The following is a 25,079-nucleotide window of genomic DNA, read 5'->3' on the forward strand; positions in this document are numbered from 1 at the left end:
TTCCCCTTAGTTGCCAGCGACAAGTGCGCCCCCAGTGGTTTCGCCACCCCCATATACGGCAGCTTCTTGACGGCACATCACAACTCTCCTTCGCTCGACGCCAGACGCCACCGCATCCCCATCCCAGCGCTCACCGACGCCGCGTCCCCCGCCGCCCCCTCCGTCCCCGTACCAACCCCCGCATCCATCACATACCTGCCCTTCACCAATCTCACCAACTCACCATCCGTACCTACAGACACCTGGCCTCCCCAAGGCGTGCCCAAACTGCCCCCCCCGGCAACCGGACCCCCGGCCACCCGGCCTCCATGAGGGCCGCCCAAGCCACTCCCCAGCCGTGCTCTGGTCTTACCTGGCGTCAAAGCTGGCGTCCGCACCGGATCCCGCCGCCAAACCTGTTCCTCTGGGGGGGCCGTCACTCACGGCACCGTCTGCCGGGGGCGTACCTGCAAAATACTTCCAACAGCATTACTCATTTCCCCCTCCCCCTCCCGAAGCTCCCCTTCCTCCTCCGACTCCATCTCCCTGCTCACCCTGCTCAAACCTGCCTTGTGCCTGCACGCCTTCATCAACGCCTCCAAGTCTACGCTCTCCCTTCTCCCACTCTCTGCTTGGTAATCCATGTAGCCTGACACATTTTCGCTCCATCCCCGTCCCCCGGCGTCCGTCTCGACCCATCGGGAGGGGGCGGCGGAGACCTATGGCCCTGCCATCCGCTGTCCTCACATGCATGGTCCCTCGGTGGAGCGCGACCGCCCGTACAAGGCAGAGCCGGCCCATCCTCTCGGCGGGTTGGAGCCGCATGCTGCTAACCCGAGCCCCCTGCCAACTGCTCCTGCCAAGAAAAAAGCGGGGACGTCCAGCATGCCGAGAGAAACTCACCTCCTTCGCCCCCCCCAACCTCCTGGCGCGCCTCTCCCCGAGGCTGCTGAATGCCCTCCCCTTTGTGCCGGTTGTCCCCCCCACCCCCCTTCCCACCGCCCCGCGCCCCCCATCCCCCCCGCACCCACCCCCAACCCCCCACACGCCCCACATACCTGCGACTTGCCCCCGCTACCCCCGCCACCCCCCTGTCCTCATGGCCCCACTCCCTGAACCCCCCCTCCCCTCCTCCCCAACGCCCCTCCCACCCCTGTCCCCCGTGGCAACGCCTAGCCCCTGCCTCGCCCCCCGTCCACCCCGCCTCACCCCCCCACCCCCGTCCACCCTCACCCCCTGTGGCGATGCCGGCCTGCTGGGCCCCACCGCGCCCCCCTCCCGGCGATGACCCCCCAGTCCAGGTCACTCTCTCCCCCCCTCCCCTGCCCCGCCTCCACCTCTGATTCCTTTATCAGCAACGGGGAGCCACCCCCCCCTCCCGCTGGCCCCCCAGCCCCACCCCCCCGTCTGCACCCTGGGCCGGCCCCTCACCCCCCCACTCCCCACACCTTGTAAGCCTGGCAACCCCCCTTTACCCCTTCCCCCCCCCAAGCACGCCTCCTTCCTGCAACCCGGGCTCCTGCCCCCCTCCCCCCTGCCAAAACCTCCAACCGGGCACTCCTCCTCTTCCCCCTGGCACCCCCCCACCCTTCTCCCCGCTGACAGCCCCTTTTGCTCCCCCCGTGCCTCCCTCCCGTGCCCCGCCCGCCTCTACCTCATAGTCAGCTCCCCCTCGCCATCGCCCCCTCCACAAACGTCAACGGCGCCTTCCGCGCTCCTCCTCTCTTCCTCCCCGGCCCTTTTCCTCTTTTCGGCACCCCAGCCACCTGCCGACCGCCGCCGCGCGTCACTCTGCCTCCCCGCCCCGCCCCCTCCTCCCTCCTCCCTCCGCGCCCGCGACCTCTGCGGCTCACAAACCGCAACCGCTGCCGCAGCGCCATCCACAGCGCGCCACGGAGGCCTTACCCGGACATCTCCTCTCAGCAGGTCCATCCTGCCAGCTTCCCCTAAGAGGCGCAGCGCCTCCCGCACTCAAGGATCCAACATCGCTGTCTCCGCCATGCCAGGTAACGCCGCTCCCGCCGACTCGCAAACCACAACACCGTTGGACGCCCGCCTCCAAACCTCACGCCTCGATATCACCACCATGCGCACAAACTCCGCCGCCAACAAACCCCTGTTAACCCTACACTGCAACAAAAACACACTACAACAGTTTTCCTGCCTAGACTCGGCTGCTGGGTCACTGTCCCCAAAATGGTGTGCAGTGACCCAAAATGGCCGCTCTTATACCCCCCAGCACAAAAGAAGCCCAAGCTAGCCCAAAAATCCCCAAGGAGCCCAACCAGCCCAAATCTGGCTTCCTGTCCCCTGTCCTCTCCGTCTCCCCCTTCCTCCCGGGGCCCCAAAATTCCCCAGGGGCGAACCTCCCTCCGGTCGGCCACCCCCGCAAAGCCCCATTAGGGCCCACCAGGCGCTTCCACAAGTGTTCAGCGAGGATTCAACATTACTTGATGTGACACAGAAATCCGGTTGCCCTGCACTCTGTTAATTGGTGTTTCGGTATTCTTTATTCTGGGTCATTTTTTAATCCTTTCTAAAAGTTGTGGGTAGAATCAGCAGCCGATAATTTTGAAAATAAAGCTCGGAGTACAGTGGCAAATGGGGCCTCGAAGGAGCCAGGGCCGAGTGATTCCTCTGAAGGAATGTAGATGTATTTCTGTGTCATTTATGTGTGTACGTGTGCTTACTGTTGTTTCCGTTCCTGTGCACGCTTGAATGTTCGTTTCAGTGGTGTCAGGTGTTTGTCTGTTACTGTGTTTTTTATGTGTGTGTCAAGGCACAAGTCCTAAACAAGCATTTGCAATGCAATAGATCTCGCATTTATGCGAGTTTAAGCAATTGGCATTGTAAATGACAATGCCTTTTATTTATGTTTCAAAAACGAAAAGAAAACTAAAAGGCATCGCCATTTGTAATGTCAATAGCTCAAACTCGTAAATGCGAGACCTATTGCATTGCAAATGCTTGTTCTATACGTCCCCTGCATACTGCTATTGGCAACCCCTAATGATATTTTCAAGAGTTGTTTTAAACTGTTCTTATGGTTTTGGGAGGATTTCTTGTTTGTACAGTGTCCGTATATCTTTTTTGGTGCTTATGACGTCACGTGAAAAATATTATTGAATCTAATTTGATTGTTGTAGGAAGTATACGGACTCCATTTTCCTTACCAGGTTCTGGGTTTGCACCATAAAGCCCATCTTTCCTGCAGTCTGTAGTTAATATGTAAAGTTTGCTATTTAAATCTTTTCTTCTCATTGTTTTCCTTTTCTACAGAAACAGGCGGCATCTGCATCGCCCCCAGACCTTCAGAGCCAGGAGCTGAGATTGTTCCAGCTATCGCCATGAGGCCATTCTTTGGAATCCAGCCAGCACTGATGTCAGAAAACGTAAGTCCAGCAGCAGTGCACAGAAGTGTTGCATTGAATGAGTGAATGTTCAATGGACAGTCACGTAAAGAGATTTTAAAGATTTTAACCATCCAGTGGCACAGCAGCGTATGTACCAGAATCCAACAACAACACATGCCTATAGGAAAACTGTAGGACATTAGGTTATTAGTTGTGCAGGATGGGAGGTCTGTACAAGTAATAGGTCCACAATTTCCCCTTTCTGAGAACCAAGCACCCCATTGTAGTGCTTGACTCTTGCGAGGTAGCAAAGTAGAGGAGTCCAAGGCCTACTCAATGGGGGTGCTGTGGGCTAGTAATCACCTAATATAATTCGTATTTATTTAATTTGAAAGCAATGATGATAAAACTCATGAAGTGTATCTTTCATGTATCATATTATACAAAGATTAAAAATAAGCAAATAGTAAAAATCTTTTAAGAAACTGTGTCATTACACTCCATTATTCTCTAAATGCATCTATAGGTCACTTGAATTCATTGTCATACACGCAAAGTGTTTTCAGTCCAATAGAACACAGTAAAAAAACTCAACAAGCAAACAATAAAAACCTTTTTAAGAAACTGTGTCTTTACAGTCCATTATTCTCTAATGCATCTATAGTTCACTTGCATTCATTGTCATACACACAGTGCTTTTAGTCCAATAGAATACACTAAAAAAACTCAAAAAGATCCTGTCAATGTGTTTATAGTCAAAATAGAACACATTAAAAACTCAAGACAATAAAAAACTCAAAACAATTCTTTCAAACTGGTGTTTTGTTCATCAAAGACAATGTGCTAAGACTATTATTTATGTAAATAAAACATTTCCAATCCAATCCAAAGAGTTTTTTTCAACAAATATGTCATAAAAGCACAATACGCAAAATAAAAATATTTCTATACATATGACATAAAAGCTAAGACAGAATTAAAACAGTATAAAAAGTGTATGTAGTCTGTCACAAGAAATAGTAAAACACATTCAATACAGTTAAAACAACTAAAATGCATAACACAGATTAAAACTATTACAATTCGTGAGTCTAGGTAATCCATTAATACCCATATTGACCTTCGGGTACTGTAGACATATAAAAATATAATATTCGTAGATGCAGTGCATATTGAGAAAATGGCCAACTTTATTTACACAAGTGCAGAATATAGCAATAGAGATTCATCTGTTTGCAGGCAATGTGTGTGATCTAATCACCCATGCCTATCTGAGAAACTTTGCTATTGCGATGGCTATGCAGGGTGTTGTATCTGTGCGCAATATTCTTAACTCAACACTACTTTCTGGTACCCAGTAACCTGCACATTGACTTGAACCACGCTCGCCGGGGACCAGTATATGCTGGACAGACGAACAATAGGTGGGCCAACGACTCTGTTTGGGCCTGACAAGAAGGACACGTACTGTTGCCTGTTGCTGCCCATTTTGCTGTATATGAAGTTATAGATAATAAATTGGAAGTACAACTTCCAATCATGTGGTTTGAGTATTCGATCCCAGTAAAGCACCAAACTTGGCCGAGGTTTAACTTCTAAGAACCTTCCCGTCAGTGAGGATGTGTCGCTATTTCTAAGTGTATTTTGAAACACAAATTCACAATATTTTTCCTTTAAAATCTCCTTTGAGGGGACTAGTGCACTCGCAGGGTTTTCCCACAGAGTGATATGTGAACAACAAGGACCCCCTGATTGAGAATAAAGAGATTCCTAGGACAGGGAAAACAAATTGTATATATCAATCCTAGGCAATCATGACAACAGCAAAGGGAACAGGGTTGTAAAAAAAGGGACATAAAGATACACACTCTATTATAAACTTATTTTGTTCTTTTTAATAAACATTCATATTAAAATCATAAATCATGTACGGCATAATACATACTAGTGAATACATACTAAAAAGAGAATCATACGTAATAAAATGAAGAAAATACAAAAAAATTCAATTATGTAACACACAATTATTATCAAAGGTGGCAAGTTGTCATTATTGCCTAGGATTGATGTATACAATTTTTTTTTCTTTTTTTTTCCCCCACAGAGTAGGCATACCAATGCTGACTAGTGAGGCTCTAAGCTCATGCATCCATCTAATTTTATGGAAGGAGTTTGCCATAATTAAATCTTTGAAACTTGCGACATATGATGCTAATTCTGGCGTGCACCAAAGTCTTCGCCAGTATAAGATGGAACGTAGCCTGGCTATATCGGCAAGTGCTTTTATGCCTAGATCGTATAGCAATGGACGCACTGGGATCCTCTGTGGGAGGCTAATGATCTTTCGTAAGAACCTATTTTCTACAATAGTTTGTTGGGAACGATTCTCATAACCTCAAAGCTCCGCCCCATATAGAGAGGAGCTTACGACTTTCATGCTATATATCTGCAATACCGGGCTAACTGGCTTGGTGAGTGAGGTATTAAACTCAGTTTGTAAGGCCCCTGATAGTTGCCTGTGTTTCATTGTGGCGATGTCTAGCTGGTGGTTCCACCTCATGTCTTTTTGCAAGATAACACCCAAATAGGTAAAGGCGTTAACTTGTCCAGGGGACGGGTTTTCATAAGTATGCCTCCTCTGAATATTCTGTGCTGGTTAAAGGTCATCAATTTTGTTTTAGATACGTTGATTTCCAGGCCTCGATGAGGATAAAACTCCTTGAAAAGTAACAAAGCACGCTGAAGACGGATAGAGGTTTTTGAGATAATTAGCATTTTGTCAGCGAAAATGAAAATAGGGATTTTTACACTTGCTAGGGCTGGGGCGTCTGTGGGGGCCAACATTAAAAACTTTCCGATCCCATAATTAAAAAGGGAAAAAAATAAAGTGGCAATTATGCAGCCTTAGCGTACTCCTTTCTCTATAGGAAAGGGGTTGATGACATTACCTTGTGTGCCCCACCGTATTTGGGCAAAGTTACCCTAATGAAGGCGAGCAATAAGGGTAAGCAATTCTGGTGGCATCCCCAACTCCTGCAGCACTACCCAAAGCTTACTGCGGGAAAAAGATGGAATGCTGACTTAAGGTCTACAAAGGCAGCATACAAGATGCCTTTGCCTATGACAACGGTCTGCCAATGTATTAATATGCACCAAAACACCTGGTTGATGGTGCTTTTCATAAAACAAGTCAAGGCACTGTACTCCCATCTGAAGAGCAAAAGCTCCATCATTTGAGAGTGATTGAAATAATGAAGAAAATCCTGGAGATTCATAAATGCCTTAACACTGTAAACATAGGGTTGCTTTTGAAAAGTTACTAGGGGAGGGGTTGATGTGCCTCCTGCAGCCTCCACAAATTTGTTAATGGTGCACCTGCCCACTTTAGGACCACCACAGGAAAGAAAATTAGACAAAGTGAAGAAGCCCTGCAGGGCATTATCAGGCTCTCCTTTGAGAAGCAGTGAATTTTATAGTAGAGTCTCTGGCTGCTTTGTCTACTGGCTCTCAGCCTCATAACACACACCCTACCTCCTTGTTTTTTTTTCTTCAAGGGGTGCCCATTTTTAACCAGGCACCACCGTCCTCTACTTTGTTGGGGCCGTGTGGGCACCCATTCATGCATGGATGGTATGTCCCCATCCAACTAGCTCTGTCCTTACCAGTGCAGGAAGCTGGCCTTCCTAATCTCCCAGCCTTCTCTGTGCAGGGAGGGTGCATGGTTTAAGGTGGCCACCCCCAGACACGAGCACGGGGCCAGGAGGGAGCCCACCACCACTCGTCAGGGTCATTAGTTGGGATCCCAGGGCCCTTTTTTCGTGGAGGGGGGCATGACATGTCTTTTTCTGGTTAGTGGCTGGGTGATGGGGTCCCAGGCCCCATCCTTGAAGCATGGTCTGGGGAATGGGATCCACAGGCTTAATAGAGAACTGGGGGAAGGAGGCTCTATGCATGCCTCCTCCATGGAAATATATAAGGAAATCATAAGCCGACCCTAAGCCCTGGCCCAATCTAGGGGTATTTTTCTGAACCGGCTGCAGAGCTCCATGATCTCTGTGTTTAGGGGCTCAAATGTCACAGAGCTTCCAAAAGGGCATAACTCAGGCTTGGTTGGGATGATTTGGTCGATCTTGGGCTCATTGTTCTTCTGGTGTTGAGCTCTACCCACCAGGAGCAGTTTCAGTGGACCTCCTCACCTCCAAGGTTTTAATGTGTCTCTGATGTCTCTTTCCCCCTGCTGGGGTACAGAAGATTTCCCCTTATGTATATATTAAAGTGTCACTGCAGACAAAACAGGAAACCATACTTACTTTACCAACGACTGCACACTAATATTATAAGGCCTACCCAAGATCAATATCTAATACTACAGAGTCCCCTCTGCAGCAGGAAACCAGAGCCCAGTTACCGGGCTGCTCATGATAGTAGTCTCAAACGTGCAGCCCTCACATGTCTGCACATCTGTCATGTGTTCACATGTAACCACCCAAGGGCCCCTTTCCGCATCACAGCAGCCTTCTCTCAAAAGCGGACACTGGCCGTAAACATGCCCAGTCTATTTACCAAGTGATTACCGTGGGTAAGACACAAGTAGTAAGAATCACCCACAGTAAAAACTGCAAAACCAGGTGATCAAAAAATCCGGGCACACACTTTGGCAAACACCATATAAAACAGCTGTATACGCGGAATTAATTTTCAAAGTAAAATAAAAATGTAAAAATGTACAATTTTGTCAGGGACAACAGAGGTTCCTTACTCACCCTTCGTGACAGGGGATAGTACCTCACCTCGCCTGGACCAAGCTCAGGATAAGGGAGGCCACGCTCTATGAAGGTAAGTGAAAACAGGGGTTTCTCACTATGAGTAGAAAAGTGCAAATTTGCCCTTATTCACAACACCAGAGTCCTCATTACCTCTTAACTTCAGAGCCACTTCTTCTATTCAACTCGCTAATAGGCTCACCCACTTGTCAACTAACTAAAACACCCCAGTCTCCATAACAATCAAGTAAGAGTACCCATTAGGTTACGAAGGGTGAGTAAGGAACCTCTGTTGTCCCTGACAAAATGGTACATTTTTAAATTTTTATTTTACTTTGAAAATTAATACTGCCCAATATGTTCATAGCTTCCTGCTATATTTTGTATTGTAGGTGAGAATAACACCATCTGACATGGAGGAATAGAGAAACATATATCCTTTATGGTTTAATTTAATCCCTTTATTGATGGTTGATTTAATTTGTAGCACGCACAAGCAGTGACAAGAATATCTTTTAAGATCAGAGGCCCTGATGAAGCCGTAGGAGGTGTTCTCCCCTTTTGGCAGAAACATGTCGGCCCACATGCAGTTATTTGTTTAAACTGCATTTTTTGCACTGTTCCTGTTTTAAATAAGAAAGAAGCCTACAGCTATTAAAGTTTTTCACTGTACGCTTTCTATTCTAATTTTAATCACACACTGTCTCACTTTTGTTTCACTGCACTGACTCCCATTGAGTGATCCCACGCATGGTCTACCGAGCGACTGCGGGCTTTGTTCCCTGTCCTAGAAGGTGGTTTGTAAGGTATATCAATTATCCAGAGATACCCCATCCCAACCTTTTGGATGACCAAATGATAAGATTATAAGATCACTTACAAGACATTGATGGGAATCCATCTCTGGGCCTTGGGTCTCAGCCACTTTTGCTGGGAAGAAAATGCTTTGGGTAGTATATTTGATATAGGACTCTTTAGGTTTTCCAATGAGCACCTGCAGGGCTCAGAGTCTTAGGAGATGAGAGTATTTGGTTGACTCTCTTACTAGACCCCCAGGCTTCGTGTGTTGAACAGTATGTTTATTAAAGGATGATAGCTTGGGCAGGTCTTAAAAATTCCCTTAGACCCTCCACTACCTGTTTTGTGATTGCGATTCGCTTAACCACAATTCTGTACAATATTCCGAGACACAATACCTGCCATACTCAAATGACACAACTTTCGAGATTAAAATTTGTACCTCCAATCTGACTGTGGTATATGAATAAACTACATATCCCTAATACCCCATCCATTGGCCTGACATAGGCATCTAAAGGGATTACAACGATATCTGACATCTATGATAATACCGAAGCACTCTCCTTCACCTTCCAACAACATAAACACGGACTCCGCAATATGAACTTTTACGATTTTCTCCATATTAAAGCGAAAATCTCCAAGCTGGGTCCTATCCATAATTATCCCTTACTACTGAAACTCCAATACATACTATCAAATGGCCATGCTGCCTTACACTCCTACAGAATTCTCACCACCTCAAAAATCCAGGGCCACTCACCGATAGCACAGAAATGTGCCTACTACTTTTCTTCTAAGGAGTACAGGTTTGTAAGCTTATTCAAACCACATTGGTCATAAAGTACACTTCGGCACTCTCATACTTATGGAACAATAGAAAAAGGATTATCTTGGCGTTAGATATTACGTACCAATATAGCACTGCAGAACTGTTTTTTTCACTGCTTATACATCTCATTATATTCATTCGTACACATTGCTCCTATTAGGATTATGGTCTGGATATTGATTCTTGGTCAGGTACGTGTTCCCCATCAGAAGAATTATCTGTTTCCACTTCGGGGCTTAATGCTATTTGGAGGGCCGTTTGGATCACATGACACATGTAAAAATTGTAACATGGGTTAACATAGGATGACACCTACTGCAACGCAAACTGATCCCGTCACTCTAACCCAGACCACATTTTTTGCTGCACACTTCCTTTACTTGACCTCCTCGAAATTATCCCACCTAAAACTAAGGATGCCAGGACATACTGGGCATGTGACCCCCGGCGACGAACACATTTTCTTCTCCTTCCCTCAACTACACTCATACTGGCAAGATAGCGCCCTACAATTACACAAAATATTCAAAATGAATATTCATCTGTCCTTCCCACTCAATATACTAGGGTCACACATGGCAGATCCCCCAATAGAACTTTGAGGCAGATCTCTCCCTCCTTGACCTGTTACTCACCATCGCCATCAAAGTTATACTTATCGACTGGAAATCTAGCAATAGCGTCACATATAATACCTGGTGGGCTCGAGTTACCTATCTGAGAAGCACACACATAACCCTATCTAATACTAAAGGTTGCCCAGTAACCTCCCTACGTATTTGGGATATGTTAGATCATTTTATTCGAACTCATAATTTACTTTAAACTACCATCACTGACTCTTCATTATCTACAACTGATGGTAATCTACAATCGCATTCGTTGACAGGTACAATGTCACATTGTTGTGCATATCTTGATAATGCTTTTGATTCTTAATTTCACTGTTGCTACCCCCTTTGCTTTCTTAATTATGTATTGTTTGCTTTCTATTATATATACGAATAAAATAGCTTGGGGAATAAAAAAAAACACGAACTCCACTCCAGAAGTTTTAAAAAAAGAGAGACCATTCAGGAACCATTTGCAGGTGGGGAAATTCTATTTGCTGCAGCAAAGGACCATGCATTAACACAGGAGGCTTGCTACCGCTCAATGGTCTTCATGTCCCTGTTACAGGCACCCACAGCAGGCAAAGTATTGCAGTAATTTTCTGCATTCATTCCTGCGTGTGTGGCTCACTGACTTCCATTGCCCCCTTTGGCTGCCACTGGTCAAACAGCCTCCACTGGCCATTACCCCCTCATGGGTCCTCCCCGTGAGGCAGTCCTGCCTCCACCCAGCCAATCACAACGCCAGTATTTCAATACTACATAAGCCCCGCCCACCTACCGCCATGCCTGTTTTTTTTTCTGCTCCGACGGCTGTCGGAACGCTGGTGCTCCCGGTTCCGGTCCCTGGATCAAGTTTCCTTTGGTGGCGGTTCCGTGAGTTTTTCTTCTGTGTTTTCATTTAAACTGTTGTTTTCATGTTGTTTTGCACGGCTCGGTCGCTCCGGTTTTCCGGTCGGCCGGGCTCCTGTTCTGGGGTCAGGTGCCCTCCCTGCTCATGTGCTGAGCTGGGGCGGGGAGTTTTGTTGGTGTCCTGTCCTCGGGTCGTTCCAGCGCTGCTGCACTATCGCAGCGCCTGGCCCCCGCGGCCATTCTCTTTTTGACCTGTGGCTGTGGGTGGAGACGTCAGGGCTGCCCTCTTTTTATTTCATTCTTCAACACACCTTTGCGTGATTGGTTGATTGGGGGCAGTATTTATTGGAGGTTGCTGGGCGCTTCCTTTGTTGTGGTGATTTCCTGTTTGGTTACTTCTGGGTTTTTTCACCATGAGTGAGGGGGCTTCTTCTCCTGTGCCGGCTAAGGCTGTTTCTAAGCAGCATTATATCAAGGATCTGCAGGAGGACGACGTCTTGCAGATTTCTAGGGCTGATTTGCGAGACTTGATTGACTCTGCGGTCCAGTCTGCGCTGCTGGAGCCTGCGGCTAAGCGGGCTAAGGATGATGAGGAAGAACTGGACAATTCCCCTAAGGGAAAGTACATCCAGGGCAAGGTTTTTTCGGACATGCTGGTGCATATTCGTGAGGTGCTTGGGTTTGACCCTAAATCCCTGTCTGAAGAGGGGTTTTACGCACAGTATAGTTCCTCTGTGGTGGATGACCTCCCCTTCCATGATGTCCTGAAAGATATCCTCACGAAAGAGTGGCTGGAGGTGGATAAGCAGGGTATTCCTCGATTCCTGGGGAAGCGATATCGCCTGGCGGACTTTGATTCCCAGTTTCCTGCGATTCCGAAGGTTAATTCTCTTTTGTCTTCTATGGCTTCCTCCTCTTCATCTTTGTCTTCGGAGGAGGCTTCCCTGTCTGATCCGGTGGAGCGTAAGGTAGAATCTGCTCTCAAGCGTTCTTACGCCGCTTCTCACTTTGGGGTGCGTGCTAGCACTTATGCGGCCTATGCGTCACAGGTCCTGCTCAAGGATTTCGAGAGGCTGTTTGACTGTCTTCGGGATCATGGGGACCCTACTCCTGTGTTGGCTCAAATGGAGGTTTTGGCGCAATTCCTGTCAGATGTCACTTTTGATTCCTTGTGGGCCTTCTCCTTGGCTGCTGGGGTGGCGGTGGCTGGGAGGAGGTCTCTGTGGACAAAGCTGTGGTGTCTTGATGCTGCTCAGAAGTCTTTGGTCCATAAACTGCCTTTTGAGGGTCCTCGTCTCTTTGGGGATGCCTTGAATTCGATGGTGCAGCGCTCTGCGGAGGAGAAGAAGTTGTTGAAGCCTTTTCAGCCTGCTCCTAAGAAAAGGTCTTTTTTCCAGAAGCAGGGGTTTCAGGGGGTGTTGTCCTCTCAGCCCTTTCGTGGTCGGGCCCGTGGTCGGGGGGCCGCGTTCCATTATAAATCCCGGCCTCAGCAGCAACAGCAGCAGCAGCTGCCGCAGCCTCCCTCTGGTGCTGGACAAAAGTGACTATGCCGCTGTGGGGGCTCGTCTCCATTTGTTTCTGGACCATTGGTCGGCTCTGATCTCCGATCAATGGGTCTTGGATATCATCAGGTGGGGTTACCGGATTCCCTTCCGGGGCCCTCCCCCTCTGGATTGTCTTCTGGTTACCCCGTTGTCAAGAGACCCATTGCGGCGGTCTGCCATGTTGTCCGGCGTCCACTTGTTGTTCCAGAAGGGGGCGGTGGTGCCGGTTCCAGTGGAGGAAGTGGGCCTGGGGTTCTATTCCCGTCTGTTTCTGGTTCCGAAGCCCGATGGTTCCTTCCGCCCCATATCGAATCTCCGTTCCCTGAACAAGTTGGTGCGGCTGGATCATTTTCGGATGGTCACATTGCAGTCCATCATTCCCCTCATCCAGGAGGGAGATTTTTTGGCTTCCCTGGACTTGGAGGACGCCTATTTTCACGTTCCGGTCCATCCTGCCAGTCAGCGGTTCCTGAGGTTTGTGGTCCAGGGGATGCATTTCCAGTTTCGGGTTCTGCCGTTCGGCCTCTCCACTGCTCCCAGGACTTTTACCAAGGTATTGGCTCCTGCTGTGGGGGTTTTGCAACATCAGGGTTTCTCCGTGTTTCCCTATATTGATGATTGTTTGGTCTCTGCTTCCTCTTTCCCTTCAGGCTCTTCTGGCGGTGGAGGCTACGTTGTCCCTGTTCCGGGAGCTGGGGTTCAAGGTGAATTTGGCCAAGTCTCATCTGGTTCCTGTTCAGAGACTTCAGTTCATCGGGGGTCTGTTCGACACCTCTCTGGGGGCGGTGTTTCTCCCTCCTGTTCGGATCCTTTCCTTACAGACTCTGCTGCGGGATCTGTTGAGTCGTCCCTCTGCCCCGGCTCGTGTTTGGTTGCGGGTCCAGGGGTTGATGGCTGCGACCACTGCTGTGGTTCCTTGGGCTCGCCTCCATCTCAAGCCCTTGGTGACTCATCTGTTGGCTCGGTGGGACCCCTCCCGGGCGGATTACGAGACTCTGATTCCTCTCTCTCTCCTGCTCTGGTTCTGGACTTGGACTGGTGGCTTTGCACTCCCAACCTGGAGAAGGGGGTGCGGTTTTGTCTTCCTCCTCCCCTTTTGTTGACGACGGATGCCAGTCTCTGGGGTTGGGGGCCACTTTGGGGTCCTTGGAAGCCAAGGGTCGGTGGTCTCAGGGAGACAGCACCCGTTCCTCGAACTGGCGGGAGTTGGCGGCTGTCTGGGAGGCGGTGCAGTTCTTTCAGGTTCCTCTCCTGGGGGCGAATCTGTTGGTTCGTACAGACAACCAGGTGGCTCGTTGTTACTTGAACCGTCAGGGGGGGACCAGGTGCGCATCTCTGAACTTGTTGGCCTCCATGATTTGTGCTTGGGCGGAATTTCATCTGTTGGCCTTGAGGGCGGTGTACATTCCGGGACGGTTGAATTTTCATGCGGACGCTTTGAGCCGCGACCTTCCATCTTCTGTTCTGTACCATCTCTCTCTTCCTCTGTTCCTGTCCCTTTGCCTTCGGTTCGGGACTCCTTGGATCGATCTTTTTGCGTCCCCTCACAACTCTCTCCTGCCCCGGTTTTGTTCGGAGGTGCTGTGTCCTCAGGCTTGGGCGGTGGATGCTCTTTCGATTCCCTGGCCTTCGGGCCTTCTGTATGCATTCCCTCCCATTCCCCTCCTCCCGAGGGTGCTGCAGAAGATTCGGAGGGAGAATGTTTTGGTCCTGTTGATTGCTCCTTTCTGGCCTCGCCGCATTTGGTTTCCTCTCCTGCTGAAGCTGGCGAAGGGTCAGTTTGTCCGGCTTCCTTTGAGTCCATCTCCTCTTCAGTTTCCACTCCTGTCTCTGCCTTGTCTTCGTCGTTTGCAGCTGACGGCTTGGCTCTTGAGCGGTTGACTTTGGAGTCTTTGGGTTGCTCATCGGTGGTGGCTCGTGACATCCAGTTGTCTCGCCGCCCTTCGACCCTTAAGTGCTATGGCCGCCATTGGGGTTCTTTTGTTTCTTGGTGTTCTTCTCATGGGGTGGATCCTGTACTGGGGGTTCCTACTTCTGTGTTGGAGTTTCTCCGGGCTGGTTTTTTGAAAGGCCTTTCCCCATCCACGATGTCTGCTCAGTGGGCGGCGGTTCGTGCTTGTCAGGGTCCTGGGGCCTCCTTGGAGGGTGTTGCTCCTTTGGTTAGTCGGCTTCTTCGGAGCTTTCGGCTTCATCGGCCGGTTTCTCCTGTTCTCATTCCTTCTTGGGATTTGCCTACTGTTTTGCGTGGTCTGCAATTGCCCCCTTTTGAGCCTTTGATGGAGGCAGATTTGTTGTGGCTGTCCGCTAAGGTGGCTTTCCTGTTGGCCATTACCTCCGCTTGCAGGTTGGGTGAGTTGGGTGCCTTGCTGGTTTCGTTTCCCTATTTGCAGTTCCTCCCAGATCGGGTCATTTTGCGGCTTGATCCGGCTTTTCTGCCTAAGGTTTCTTCGAGTTTTCATTTGCAGCAGGAGGTGATTCTTCCTGATTTGCCTGCTGAGGGGGATTCCCTTGTTCCCCCTTCTTTGGATGTTCGCAGGGCTCTCCAGATTTACGTCCAACGTTCCCTGGGGTTCCGGAGTTCTCCTGCCCTGTTTGTCTCCTGTGGGGGTGTGGCTAAAGGGAAGAAGGTTTCCACTTCCACGATCAGTCGGTGGGTCCGTTTGGCGGTCTGTCAATCTTACAAGTCTTTGGATTTGCCTCCTCCGTCTCATGTACAGGGTCGGTCGACGCGTTCTGTGTCTGCTTCCTGGGCTGAGGCGGCGGGGGTCTCAATCCAGGAGATTTGGAGGGCGGCCACCTGGCAGTCTCATCACACATTTGTGCGACATTATCGGCTTGATGTTTTACATGCCTCTGCTGACAGTTTTTCTGTTGGCGTCTTGAACGCTGTTGTTCATTGATCTTTTATTGATTAAAGTTTTGTACTCTGCATGGATCCCTGGTGTCCTGCGTGTTTTCTTTGTTGGTTCTCTGCTTGTGAGTTCCTCACGTTGTTAGGACTGGGACGGGGAGGACCCATGAGGGGGTAATGTCTTATTACTTACCGGTAATCTTCATTACCCCGATTAGGGTCCTCCCCGTCCCAGTCCTCTTCCCTCCCACCCTCCCGCTGTGTTTGTGTCGGAGTCTTGTTGATAACAGGCATGGCGGTAGGTGCGCGGGGCTTATGTAGTATTGAAATACTGGCGTTGTGATTGGCTGGGTGTAGGCAGGACTGCCTCACATTGTTAGGACTGGGACGGGGAGGACCCTAATCGGGGTAATGAAGATTACCGGTAAGTAATAAGACATTTATCCCTGCCCCAAGACAGTATGATTACCCCTCCCAAACCTCTTTCCAGAAAGGGGGGTTGGGGGGGTCGGGGATTCGCAAGAGGCCCATCCACATGTTAAGGGTGCAAGATGTCCTACGCATGGGACATCCTGCACCGGGTAATCTGGTGCTCCAGGTGGCTAAGAGGTTTTAACTCAACCTAGACTGAGGTCAGGAGTACTCGAGAAATTTATTTTCGTCAAAGCGAAGCTTCTCTAACTTCGCAGATGTAATTAAAAACTTCACCCAAACATACTGGTTACCTCATCCATGATTTTTTTGTGTGTGTATAGAATGTAATCTACATTTGTAGCAGACTATATATTTTTTCATAGAATTTTGGGGGGAAAATAAAATGTTACATCTTCCTCTCACCTTGCCTTCTTATGCTCCATTACCTATTTTATGTGTTAGAGAACATGCAAGTGTGATACTCGGAGAGAATCCTACATTTGAGTCACAGTCTCTGTCATTCCACAATTTATAAATATTTATAATCTCACGAAAGTAGGGAAATGTAAAACGTAATCAAGAGTTACCATTTTAGAACTGAGAACAACCATGCGAAATATTTCTAGAATCATAGTACCCTAAGGAACAAATCCCAGGACTCCTCTAGCCTGGAGCAACAATGTGTGAGTGTCGGGAGTATGTATCATTTACATTAGGACGTGCCTGGAATAAATTATGGTCTAACAGTAAAATGTGGCTAGATGTATGGTATTATCACACATTAGCCATAACCCAGATACACATACAAACCGCCCAAACAGTTCCTGGAACACTTTTCTTTTGCATCTTTGGTGATGCAGTTAACGCGATTAGACAATGGTCCCCCGACAGTTCCATACCAATCTCTGGCCATCTTCTTTTTGTACTCTCGATAGTAAAGTGAAAAACCGAGTGAATATAACAATGAGGCCTACTGTGGTTGAAAGGTGGGTGCACCCATGTTGGTTAAATTTTTATCAAAAATGTGTTAGGGGGGCGTGGCCAAGATTGCGGCGTGAGCGGACTCGTCCTTCCGAGCTCCCGCCGCCGCCTTCCAGAGCACGGGCTCCGGCCTCACGGAGCCCCTTATCAGCGACCCCAGTAGCCAGCCTGGCATCCCCTGTGGCCCGAGAGGTCAGTGGGGGTTGAAAGCGGGTGGATGGAGCGAGCACAGCAACCGCAGCCGCGAGGCCTACAGCGCGGCCCGCCTTGGGGGCGGAGCGGAGGGCCTGAACGGTAGCGGCCGAGCCGGGGGCTAGAGGTTCGGGCCACCCCGTCTGGTGCAGGCGCGGCAGGTCCGGCCTGCGCATAAATTTCACGCGAGGCATCGGCTGGGACCACGCCTGCTGCTGCGGACCTGCCACGTAGCCGCCCAGATGGGGTGGCGAGGGACTGCCGCTGGGCCCAGAGGTAAGGAGAGGGGAGCAGTGACCGCGCACGGAAGGCCTTCCCGAGCACGGTGGCATAGGACAGTGGCCGAGAGGCCTGCAGTGCGGCCCGAGGTCGGGATCTGCCTTTGGGGCGAAACGGAAGGCCCGTGAAGTAACGGCCGGGCCGGGAGCCCGAGGCCTGGGGATCATTCAGGCGAGGGCCGGTGCGGAAACGGCAGGCCCGGCCCGCGTAAACGCTCTGCGCGAGGCAACAGGCAGGGTGCGCGCCTGATTGCTACGGCGGGCCTGCCACGTAGCCGCTCAGACAGAACTGCGGGGGTCGGCCACTGGCCCCAGTGGTGCGGAGAGGGACACGGCGCTCGCACGCAGAAGGCCTGCACAAATACTGAGGACACAAGCATTCTGTGAGACGGCTGGCCTCGAATAGGGAGTGACTGGCGCGGAAGGAGGCCTGTGGTGGCGGCAGTGAGGTGGGGAAGTGAGCAACAACAGTGCGTATGAACAACTCTGCTGGAGCGGGCCTAGGTGTGGCGCGAAGAGTGGGCCATAGCGGGAGGCGGAGGAGACACTGACCGTGCACTGAGCGGGAAGAGCCAGGAGGTGCCCGGACGAGGCGGTCTCGCCACGAGGCCCGAGCGAAAGGTTTTGGCTGGCGCCACCTCTGGAGGCCGTAAGCGGAGGCAAACGAAGCACAGGTTGGCAAACGACACAGCACATCCACAGGTCCACCTGTAGCGCGGTTCTCACACGGACGATCAGAGGCGGGTGTGCCGTGGTCGGGCGCAAAAGGAGGCGGTGTGGACGCAGGCAGAGTAAGGAGGCGGAGTGGCCCCTATCTACCAGACGACGGACATATTGCTCCCTGAGGCCCAGGAGTGTCTCGGCGCGTGCGAGGGCCTTATCAGACGTCCATTGCCCCGGAGACGATACGCGGCCTAGAAGATTTCCACAGCGAGGCGCCTTTGGCCACGGGACAGCCATGAAGTCTGGGACGAGGGTCCGCAAGGATAAGACTGTAAAGAAGATGTTCGCCAAAGCCCAGTAGTCCCCTACAGCTAAGGATACATCGGCAACAGGAGCGCGACTCAGCGGCAGCAAGCTCGGAACCCATCACGAAGGCCTTCCTGGAGTCGCTCTTCACGACCCTGAGGGAGGACATCCACACCCTCAAAAAAGAATTTTCGGATGAGATCCGAGCTGTGCGGACGGACATGAATGGCATTGGCGAACGGGTGGCGGAGCTCGAAACAAAACAGGACGGTCGTGACGTCGAAATGGAGGCGATGCAGCAGGAGATTATAAGACTACATGACCAACAGGTGGATCTACAATCGCACCTTGAGGACCTTGAAAACCGCTCCCGGTGACATAACATACAAATTCGGGGAGTGGCGCGGTCGGACGAAGACCAGGATCTTTTTTAAATTTACCAGGGAGCTCTTCAACCATATTCTGGGTCGCCCCGCGGAGGCAGCGCTGACGATCGACAGGACGCATAGGGCGCATAGGGTCAGGCCCCAGCAAGCCGGGGTGGCCTTCCCCGCAGACATCTTGGTCTGTATACAGGACTACCGCACTAAAGAAGACATCCTACAAAAGGCGAGTCAGATGCATCCCATCTCCTTTCGCGGCCACTCGCCGACCCTCTTTCAGGACCTATCAGCGCTCACATTGCAAAAGCGCTGATGCTTCAAGCCGGTCACGAGCTACCTCCAGCAACAAGCTAAACCTTATAGTTGGGGCCACCCATTTCGGATTGTGTTCAAATTGGACAATAAACTTTACCAGCTCCGCTCTCTGAAAGAAGCATGTCAGGTGCTGGGCATCGTCCCGCCGAAGGAGGAGGAAGATCAGGCAGCGCACCCCGGGGTCACAGGAGGATCATCCTCCCAATGGTGTCAACAGCTGGGACAATGCCGAGTCAAGAAACCCCGGACGACGGAGATCAAAGATGGTCAGAGGGTGGCGGTGGAAGCGGTAGCATCAGACTTAACCTCCCAGCTGCCGGGATGAACACTCATTCATAGCCTTGTGGGCCTGGGGTCTACTGTGTCCCTTTGAGGGGTCGGCGGTGGGGGGGAAGGAGGAAGGACTGGACTTGATATACTCCGTAATACCTTTCGACCAATCATCCGTGAGAGATGATGGACAATAGTCTGGTTCTCTATTTTTTCATATTCAATTTCATGGTTAAGTGGGCGTGGGGGTGGGGAAAGGGAGAGCGGAGGGCAAGGGGTAGGGGAGAGGGGAGGGTGGGGACAGGCTGGTTGCGGGAAGAGGGGTGGGGGGATTCCATATACAGGCATGGGTGGGTGTGTGAATTGAGGGGTGAGACTGGGGGAAGGGACGAGGAAGGGGTTTGCAGGGAGGGGCAGGAGGGGTTCCAGGTCCTGGAGTATCCAGTGAGGGATGACGGCGAGAGTCTCCAGAGTATGGCAGGAGGGCACAAAGGGTCCTGCTACAGGCCAGAAAGTGGGCAACTCAGGGGAAGCCTTACCGCGACGATAGTAGGTTTCAGGAGTATCAAGCGGTCAAGGGTAGGGAGGAGTCATGCCACCCACTGAACTGCGAATGTTAGGGGGCTCAAAAATCCAGTCAAACGCAAGGCAGTCCTCTCATGCTTAAAACACGCGAAGGCTGATATATGCCTCCTACAGGAGACGCACTTACTGCAAAAGGATTGCTCAAGGATGAAGGCACGCTGCTTTCTCGTCGGCCCAAAATAAAACAGCCGGGGGTCGCGATATTGGTGTTGCAGCGCTTCAGAGGGAGGGTACTACAGAAGGGAGCGTAGATAAGGGGGAGGCTGCTATCCTACAGGTTTTCCTTAGGTGGGTCTGAATTTACGATTTGCTCGGTCTATGCTCCCAACGAAGGTCAGGAAAAGTTATTTCACCTAGCGCTAAGCGAAGTGGCGGCCTCCACCGACAGACATGTTCTGGTAGGCGGGGACCTTAACCTAGTGCTAGATAACACCATTGACAGATCAGCCCAGTGCACCACACAGGCGGGAACCCTCTCCAGTGGGGGGTTGGCTAGGCTGGGGGAGCTGGGTATGGTGGATCTGTGGCGCAGCTTTCATCCGGGTGCTAGAGCATACTCATACTACTCGAACGCACATCGCACTTACGCGGGATTAGATTACTTTCTAGCTTCCACCTCCCTTCAGGCCGTGACGTCCACTGTTGACATAGGTGCCGCGTCCCTTTCCGACCATGCCCCGATCTCTGCGACGTTCATTTTCCCCCCGGTCATGCGACCCACGCTCTGCTGGAGACTACGGGACACACTGCTACACCGCAAGGACATAGTTGAGAAAATAGTAGGAACTATCAAGGACTACTTGCACCACAAAAGCATCTCTGACACTTCGCCGGCTACACATTGGGCGGCTCTTAAGGCAGTTTTACGGGGCGAGTTTATACCGGTCTCAGCAGCTGAGAATAAGGTAAGAGCGGATAAAAGGTATGAGCTTACACAGAAGGTTAAGGAGTTAGAACGCATGCATCAAAGGACGTGAGCCCCCAGGGTCTGGAAGCAACTGACAATTGTCAGGAAGCAGTTGAGTGCGCTGGATCAGGACAGGGCGGAATTTTCACCCTTGAGGGTGCGACATATGTACTATACCGGGGGGGATCGTTGTGGACGTTTTCTGGGCCGAGCGCTAAGGGAAATGTGGCAATGCCACATGGTAAAGGAAATTAGAAAACAGGATGGAAGTCTAGCAACGGAAGATGCGGAGATCGCGGCAGCATTTAGCGACTTCTATACTTCCCTATATACCGGGGCCTCACTGGACCTTGCTTCGGGTGACGCATTCCTGGCGTCTCCCCCGCTTCCGGTTCTTACACAGGATCTGGTTGAGCTCTTAGAACGCAGCATTAGACCGGAGGAAGTCATTTCGGCCATTTCCAAGCTTAAACTTGGGAAGGCACAGCCATCTTCTATAAGACGTTCTACTCTCAAGTGGTTCCCCTGCTTACTACTCTCTTTAACTCCTTTTCAGAACCGGGCTCGATTCCGAGGGATTTACTAGACGCGACCATCTCAGTTATCCCCAAACCGGGGAAAGACCACTCAAAATGCGAAGCCTATCGGCCCATATCGCTGCTTAACGTGGACCTTAAACTGTATAGGAGCATATTGGCGGCAAGGCTTGCCCCACTTATGCCGGGATTGATTGATCCGGACCAAGCAGGATTCATCCCGGAGCGGCAAACTGCGGACAATACCAAGAGGGCGCTGCACTTAATAGAAAAGGCCACGCGAACGACGGGGGAATATATGATGCTCGCTATCGACGCGGAGAAAGCGTTCAACCGGGTCCACTGGCCATATCTGGAGCAAGTCCTGGTTAAGGCCGGGATGGGAGACAGATTCCGCACTTGGATACTGAATTGTTACTCGGGGCCCTCGGCGACGGTGCGTGTCAATGGTTGCTCCTCACCCCGCTTTACCATTGAACGGGGTACGAGACAGGGGTGCCCGTTGTCACCCCTGCTCTTTGCCCTCTACATGGAGCCGCTGGCGCAGGCAGTGAGACTCGCCCCCACAGTCCACGGGATCAAGATCAGAGCATATGAGCATACCATCAGTTTATATGCCGAAGATGTCCTCTTGTCGCTGTCCTCCCCCAGAGAGTCCCTGTTGGCTTGTGTCGACATTCTTGACGCTTTTGCGGAGGTGGCAGGCTTTAAGGTTAACATGAGCAAATCAGTGGCGCTAGACCTCTCGTCAGCAGCGCCCACCGAGACTACTTGCAGGGACTCTTCCCCTTTTCTTGGGCTTTAGAGGCCATTCCTTATCTAGGAATTCAGCTGGCGGCCACATTACAGGGCACGGTCCGTCTCAACTATGCTCGGCTCCGACAGACGGTCCGGTTGGAGCTGGGTAGATGGAGACATCTCCCGCTATCTTGCCTGGGCAAAGTGGCGGCTATAAAAATGACGATCCTGCCGCAAGTGCTTTACATATTTTGCGCCATACCTATGAAACCGCCGGAGGGCTGGATTCGCCAGACCCAATCTGAACTGGCGCAGTTCATATGGAACGGAAGGCGGCCGAGGATGAAACTTTGATTGGCAATGCTGCCTCCTGAGAGTGGTGGACTGGGGCTGCCAGATTTGTTGTTATATTATCAAGCGGCGCAGCTACGAACTCTAGTGGAATGGAGCAGGTGGGAGTCTGAGAAGCACTGGCTCTTTCAGGACCAGGCAGTGGAGGGCCGCCCGCTTCAAGAGGTGCCCTTCCTGCGAAGGCAGCACCGTCCCCCCAATCTCTACGCATTGTATATTACAAGGACCCTGCTGGAAGTGTGGGACCTCGTGAATATTAAGCATAAGTTGACGTCCTTCCCATCACCGCTGACGCCCATACTAAATAACCCGGATTTTGAACCCGGCCAAGATACAGCGGCCTTTGCCCGGTGGAGCCCGGCCGGATGTCGGGTCCTATTCCACTTGTACACAGCGGAAGGAGTCATCCCTTTTGATGCTTTCCTGCGAGAATATGACATGCCCGAGGAGGAACGGCTCTGATATCTCCAGGTGCGACATTGGGCGCTTCATGGGCAGATTCAGCGCGTACGAATACTGGTTGATCACGAGGAAAACGGATCGAAAGCTCATATCGGATTTATACCGCATGCTGTTAAGCAGATTTACACACATCTATAACTCAGGGAGGGCACGGTGGGAGAGAGACCTGGGACGCACGCTCAGCAATAAAGAGTGGGAGGGCATTTGTTACCGGGCTCGACACTCTGCCTACCACATGGGCTTGACTGACACCGTCACCAAAATCACCACATATTGGTACTACACCCCGGAGAGGCTTAATGAGATTTATCGCACGTGAGATGCGTCCTGTTGGCGTGGGTGTGGCGAGAGGGGTACGTTGGTTCACCTTCTATGGGACTGTACTCATCTGCAGGAATATTGGCAGCTAGTTTTAGACGAGGTGGACTCCCACTTTGACACGGCACTCCCAAGATTTCCTGCCTACGTGTTGCTGGGCCTGCCCAATCCCATTACTTATCCGCAGCGTGCCCGCCGGGGTAGATTGATGGCCATAACCCTGGGTTCTGCGCTGCAGAACATCCTAGCCCATTGGCGTACCACACACATCCCCACTGTTCAGGGTATGTTACATCGTCTCTGGTAACTTTTGGGAATGGAGAAGCTGTCCCTGATTGCAAAGGGGGAAGGGGACAAATACCCAGACTTGTGGCAGCCCTTCTTAGCACTATTGGCCACGGAGTTTAGGGAAGTGACCTGTCCCAGATACCTACGCCCATTGAGACTATCGCAGGGAAAAGACTTGGGAACATCCAGTTAGATGATAAGGCAGAGGCAGGAGGATACTGGACCTGGAACAGGGGTGGTGGGTGGATAGTAGGGGAGATGGCGGGGTTCGGGGAAGGGGGTTTGGTTGTTGTTTTTGTGTTTGGATATTCACATGCTTCTTCAGACAGACCTTTCAACTGCGGCAGTAGGCCCATAGCGATGTTGTACCTGCTTAGCGCTACTGTCGGTCCTCTTTTTGGGTGGCCTAGCACCACATTTCTGTCATGGTCATATATTGCACGGACTACTGCTTGTGTATGTCATTTTATGTCAATAAACAGATTTAATACTAAAAATGTGTTAGAACTATTCCGATAAAATGTAGCAATGATTTTATATAGTCTGTGTCAGTTGGAAAATGCGTCGATACATAAAGTTCAATATTCTTTAAAAAAGCAGGGGAACTACATTTGCTCTGGCAAAAATAACTGTGCATGAGCCAAGCATCTGATCTAATATTCAGTTCGTTTTTTACAATGTTACACTGCTTTATGTCCAAAATTCGGCGAGTACACAACAGTCGGCAAACATTTAAGCCTCATCTGCGCTACTCAAACCTACTCCCGGAAGAATCCCTCATCATACCTCATCTGAGCAGTTTAACAGTGTGAAATATAATCCATGCACAGTACAGAAATGGTCAATCTGAGAAAGCTGTGTCCCATTACAAGTTATCTCAAATATTGCCACTAATATTATTTGACCAGCACAGTTCTTGGTGAGCAAGGTTGTCAACTAATGCTGTGCTAAATAGATTATAGAGAGTGGTGATTTTAAGACTTACTTTATTTTTTGAAATGCTGCTGAATATGTATCAGGGTTACTCTCGGGGAGCCTGTTAAACTAGCAGAGGTCAGTAAAATACCAGAATCACATTAGCGTTCTCTAGATTCCAGTCCATAGAAATTGTCTTCCATGAACACCCGTAGACAATATTTTTTCACATCTTGTATTTTCAGTGATATGGCCACCGAAGGCCCAGATTTTACATTAAAAACAGAGCTTTGGACTACACCATATCCCGCTGAAAGGCAATATTTCTATCCATCTATGCCCATACCTGGCGTGTCAAGCAATGTGGTGCTTACTTTCCCTCCTTGTTAAAGAACAGTAGATATTTCAGCACCCAGGCTAATGTGCTGCATAGCTAAATACATTTAAGGTCCCAAAGGGGAGACCGATTGCATTGCAAATGCTTGTTTAGTGCATTTAAGACTCGGTCTAAGTAGGGCTTCATAATTGATTTCCACAATCCATTCCATTTTAGCAGTGATGTGAACTCAAAGATAGACAATAGAGTTCACA

At 50.4% G+C, this 25,079-nt stretch overlaps 1 protein-coding gene across 1 annotated transcript in view; it reads left to right on the forward strand.

The window, feature by feature from the left end:
- ACSS1 (acyl-CoA synthetase short chain family member 1) overlaps window positions 1-25,079 on the forward strand; it is a 1,180,850-nt gene that overhangs the window by 852,100 nt on the left and 303,671 nt on the right. Inside the window, exon 9 of the mRNA XM_086927145.1 lies at window positions 3,259-3,371. Coding sequence (XP_086783271.1) covers window positions 3,259-3,371 — 113 coding nt within the window. The remainder of the gene's footprint in view (window positions 1-3,258; window positions 3,372-25,079) is intronic.

Source organism: Lissotriton vulgaris, chromosome 6, assembly GCF_964263255.1.
Source record: "Lissotriton vulgaris chromosome 6, aLisVul1.2, whole genome shotgun sequence".
Lineage (NCBI taxonomy): Eukaryota > Metazoa > Chordata > Amphibia > Caudata > Salamandridae > Lissotriton > Lissotriton vulgaris.